General features: G+C 43.5%; 1 protein-coding gene across 1 annotated transcript; it reads right to left on the reverse strand.

The window, feature by feature from the left end:
* Positions 1-1,352: 1,352 nt before the first annotated feature.
* Positions 1,353-3,498, reverse strand: SCGB1D2 (secretoglobin family 1D member 2). Its single transcript, XM_078059119.1, has 3 exons — positions 3,444-3,498; positions 1,531-1,718; positions 1,353-1,442 (listed from the first exon to the last, which is right to left on the reverse strand). The coding sequence occupies exons 1-3, from the start codon at positions 3,496-3,498 to the stop codon at positions 1,353-1,355; spliced, it is 333 nt and encodes a 110-aa protein (XP_077915245.1).
* Between the last annotated feature and the right edge of the window lie 1,904 nt (positions 3,499-5,402).

Here is a 5,402-nt window from a genome sequence, read left to right on the forward strand (position 1 = left end):
CATTTTTGCTGGTGACCATGTGAATGGGAAATCTATAAAGTGATGCAGGACAATTCCTGAGCAAATACTTCCTCTTTTGGTCCCTGCTCCCCAGGCTGCCATGGGTAACTGGACATTAGGTCTCTGAAATTAACTACTGACAACACCCAATGTCCACTGCATGACAAAGAGCACCCCAACTCAAGGCTGGAGACTGTGGGATAATAAGAAGACATTTATAGCAGTGCAGAGCAAGTGATTTATTGAAGCAAGATGTTGAAACCTTTACATTTTCCAGAAGAATAAGTGATCATTGCAAGACAGACATACTGTATATAAGGTTCATATGAGACATTTTTTCAGGATTTTCCCCTGAAACAGATAAAGGAGAGAGAAGTTCAGTTATGCTGTTCCTGGGGATGACACCTTAACACAGACTCTACTCATAAGACATTGTCTGTGAAATTTGAACCAACAAAAGGCAAGTAGAATGGGCACAAGACAGGAAACCAGGGAGAATGGTAAACTAAATACACCTGACACAATTACAACAAACGATGCAAATCAGGAAAAATCCATTTTCATAGTCTGGCAAATAAAGCCTGAGGTGACCCAAGAGTAAGACTCAAGTTTCTAATGGAAGGAGGAGCAACCCAGTATTTTTTCCTCTGCTATCCCAGGGTGGAGGACTCTAATTTTTCACTGCAGTGGGAAGACTGGGGTGAGAGATTGGAACAGGGGTGGGAGGGGACTTTGGGAATACTGCTTTCAGGAGAGTCCCAGGTTCATGGTGTGTAAAGATGGCACATGTCTTCTCAGCACTGAAAACCCAGCCCCCATGGGCATTTATGACTGAATCTGATGAGCCAAATCCAGCAGTGGATGGGCTGAGAGACACCTTTAACTATCTTATTTCTAGACAAAGATATAATTTAAGTGTTTTACCCTCACATGTGACTACAGGAGATAGTGGAAGGAGGGTTTCTGGACATGGGTACGATAAAGGAGAGCACTGTAGGCAGGTAGTGGTGAAGTGGGCTGAGGAAGGGGGGTAGGTCTTGGCTATGCAGAAGCTGGCAGAGTGCCCAGCCAGCTGCCCTCCATGCTGACAGAGGACCAGGTTCCCTCCTTTCCAGTTGTCTCCCCATTCAACACTCCCAACATGTCCATGGGATTCTGCTGTGACTGTGTCCGCTCAGAGGGGGAGAACTCGCCTTCAGGAAAGCTTCCAAGTAAGGAGGCAGTCAGGCTTTGGCCCTTCAACATCACTGTTTGGGGCTCCTGGTGTCCTCTCCCTCAGGACACTATGGGGAACCTGGCACCCAGGGAAGTGACCTGAAGAGGAGGAAGGTGCCCAGATGCTCCAGGCAGCCTTAGTGTAGCTCCCCAGGTGTAATGTCATCCACCCTGTGGCCACCTTTCACCCTATCAGTGGTGAGCAAGGAGGAAGATACCTCCACCACCTGTGCCCCTGACAGAGCAGCACCCTTACCGCCCTCCTGGCTGCTCAGCTGAGCAGAAGCCTCTATGCACAAAGAAGAAAGGAATTACCAATGTGTTTGCAATTAGTATTCTATTCCCAAGGAATATCTTATCTGTGCAGGACTTCACTTCCAACTTGGCCTCAATGAATTCTTGAGGTGCGTTAAATTTCCTAATTGTTTTCTTGTAGATGGTTGCAGGTTGAAAGAGAAAGCCCAACAAATCATCTACTAAGGCTGGACAGGCAAACGCATTGGCTGGTGAAGAAAAAGAAATACAATCGATATATTGGATATCACATTTCCCCCATGGCTTCCTGATGTTAGAACTAGACAGAAACCCAAAAGGTTGTATGATCTCATCCCATTATAGTGCCAAGGACAATGGGTGAATAGGGAAACTGTGACTTCATACTCAAGAGCAAACAGAGGAGCTAAGACTAGAATATCAGCTTACTGATCCTTAGTTCAGTTTTTATCCTTTTTAAATCACATTCCTTCCTTTCCAAAACTCTCCTGGTTTGATGGAATTTACTTTCTTTATATTTCACACAATTACGTTTTGCCTGAATAGAATGACATCTTGTTTTTGTCTTGGATTTTGGGTTAGAGGAGATTTTAAAATCAATTTTTAAGTGAATGGTAGAGTCAGATCTTTCCAGAGAGCAGAGAAGCCGTGGGTCAATCTGCAGAAGAGCAGGTCACACTCTTTATATGGTGGAAGATGACAGCTTGAGACTAAAGAATTGGATTATGTCATTGGATGCAGATATGGTTAAAAAGCTAAATTCATACATACAAACAAAACCCCCAGGTAATCAGTTTGAACACATTTGAAGCTTATACACAAAGTTATGACTGGCTTTTTTATTCCTGCATGGATGGACAGAATTCCTTAGAGAGGGTGAGAGACAGGGAATGGGGCTCTTTCCTAACTCCAATGGAACTGTGGCAAGACTTAAAGTGACCACTTTTCTTAATGTGGATTCTCTAACAATCCACATCTTTGTAACCATGCTGTAGCCAGGGAGGTACCCTATTAGGATCTTTTCTGACCCCTGATCAGATGTCAAACTATGCAAAGAATTTGAGAGGTTTACATCAGAGGCAATAGAGGGAAAGAAGAGGATGTTTAGATAGATGAAATAAAGATGGAAGAAGACTTGGGTCAGTATCAAGGATAAGAAGACATACAAAAATATTGTGGAATAGATAGCCAGAATTAATCTAGATAAACAGAAATCCCATTCCTCAGAGTATACTCATTCTATTACAAAATACTGGGAGCACTCTTAGAAAACCAGGAGGACTGGTAGATACAGTGAGATCTACTCACTAGTAGATTTAGTGAGTGCTGCTTATTCCCAGAGCTGCCTTGAAGATTTGTTATCAGAGACTAAGAGAACACTAGCACTTCTGGAAGTGAGAACTCTCCCCAAACCGTTCCAGCTGTAACATTTAAGTCTGAATCCATGAGTGAAAATGCTGTGGACTCAACTGGCACCTGAAAAACTCTGGGAAGGAGAATGTCTGGAAACTACTAGACATCAGCCTGTAGCCAAACCTAGACCCTTGTCACAGTTAATCTCAGTTCATTGCTATAGCTACTCTAGTGGTATCTGTCAAACACAAGGATGAGAAGAAACTTGAAGAGATTAAACATTTTGTTGAAGGCCAAAGCACTGCTAAGTGGCAAGGCCATGATTCACACTAAATCTTATGACCTCTTGCTTCTGAAATACAGATCACAGATAAGGAGAGAGGCTTCAGTGGAAAACTCTTAAAATTTGCCCGCAAGAATTTGTTGTAAAATTTCCAGGTTGTTGTAACTGACAAAAAGAACCTTGAGCTTGGGAGATGAGGTGGGGAGGAGGAGGGCTAGTACACAAGTGTAGGAAAAAGAGGAGAGCCACTTAAGTTCACCTAGTTCAGAGAAGGGTACTCACCAGGGCTGGTGCCTGTCTGATGAGAAATGATACTCACCCTCATAGCAGTAAAGAGCCAGAATGACCAGCAGGACACTCAGGAACAACCTCATTTTGTATTTTCCTTTGAGTTTTCAGCTTTATTGAAAGGTGAGCAATTAGGAGCTGAATTCAGGAGACTGGGGAGCCCAGAGCTACTTATACCTAGAGAGCCTCCCTGGTGCTGCCCAAATAAACATGTGGTTAGGCCATGGGCCTGGCTTCCAGCCCTAGCTTCCTCATTGAGTGCTCATGCCATCCATCAGTGTCACAGACCCCAATGACTTGGTCAAAATTCCTGTTCATAGCACTGCTGGCAGCATGCACCTCTCCTTTGTAGCAAAAACGGAGGTTGTAGTTTTACAAATCTATAGTCAGTTAATTGATGCAAGCCTGTCCTCCCCCCCCCTCCCCCCCGCCCCCGGGCATTAGCTCCTGACATGCCGGGTCAACTTCTGGTTTTGCTCATCTTTACTTAGCATAATGCCTGGCATACAGGAAAGGAAAAGCAAATATACTTGGGATAAATGATGAATATGAATCACCAAACCACTAAACTTGGTTAAGGTGTATCTTCAGTGTGAATAGATGCCCGGTATGCCAAGTATCCCTTTGGGCAGGTGAGGGAGAAAGGTTAGTAGCATAGTGATCCCAGTGAGAAGAATGAGTGGTTTTTGGTATCCCAAGAGAAGACAATGCCAAGAGGAAGACTACCTCCCCAATACTAATTTCTTGTTCTAAGCTAATATTTTAAAAAATATCAAAAGATATTTAAAATCAAATCAGGCTCTATATGGAGAAAAAGAAGCTCCTCGTTAGTTTTACTTGTCAACTGGAAGGATCACACCTCGGTGTCATCAGGATCCAGGCAATAGATCTCCCCATACTGGCTCTTCCTCTGCCTCTCCCCAATTATGAGCATTCTGCTCTGTGGAAACACAGGGGAGCTGTGGAAGATTCTTACTAAAGGCATGGGAAGGTCAGTCTGGTTATCCAGAGGAGCATATGGGAGAGCCATTCAAGTGTATATAGAATTTTGACTTGAAGAAATGGCTGGAGGAGGGATCCCAAGGAACAGCATGAGGGGAGACAAGAGGGCATAAATCATGTTCCTTGGGAATATCAGGTACCTAGGTTACCCTAAAACATACAATACATACAACAGTGCATGGTGGCAGAAGAAAGGCATTGTGACTGGAGAGACAGGATGGGCCAAATCAAGGAGAGTTTCCATTGTACTCTGTGGGATGTGGGGGCAGAATAGTGGGTGGGGTGAGACACATCTAGGTTTATTGGCACTAGTGCTTTCATGCTGGGTTTTAGATCTCTCACCAAAATCACATGGGTTTTTCACACCCATTATGATGGCTACTGTAAAAAAAAGAGAGAGAGAGAAAGAACAAGTGTTGGCAGGGATGTGGAGCAATAGGAACCCTTGTGCATTTTGGTGGGAATGTAAAATGGTGCAGCCTCTGAGGAAAAAAGCCTCGAAATCCCTCCAAAAATTAAAAGGAAAGTTAATATGATCAATCGAGTTCACCTCTCAGTACCTGTGCAAAAGAATCGAAAGCGGGGTCTCAAACACATATTTACATACCCATATTTATAGCAGCATTATCCACAATAGCCAAGAGGTGGAAAGAACCCAGTGTTCATGGGTAGATGAATAGATAAAGAAAATATGGTACATACATATAATGTAGGATTATTCACATTCAGCCATATAAAGCAAGGAAAGCTTGTCAAGTGCTACAGCATGGGTGATACTTGAGGACTGTAGACTAAGGGAAAGAAGCCAGTAAAAAGAGAAAATAGATCAATGGAACAGACTAGAGAGCCCAGAAATGGACCCTCAACTCTATGGTCACCTAATCTTCGACAAAGCAGGAAAGAATGTCCAATGGAAAAAAGACAGTCTCTTCAACAAATGGTGGTGGGAAAATTGGACAGCCACATGCAGAAGAATGAAACTGGACCA

The sequence above is a fragment of the Halichoerus grypus genome, chromosome 11, assembly GCF_964656455.1.
Source record: "Halichoerus grypus chromosome 11, mHalGry1.hap1.1, whole genome shotgun sequence".
In the NCBI taxonomy this organism is placed as follows: Eukaryota; Metazoa; Chordata; class Mammalia; order Carnivora; family Phocidae; genus Halichoerus; species Halichoerus grypus.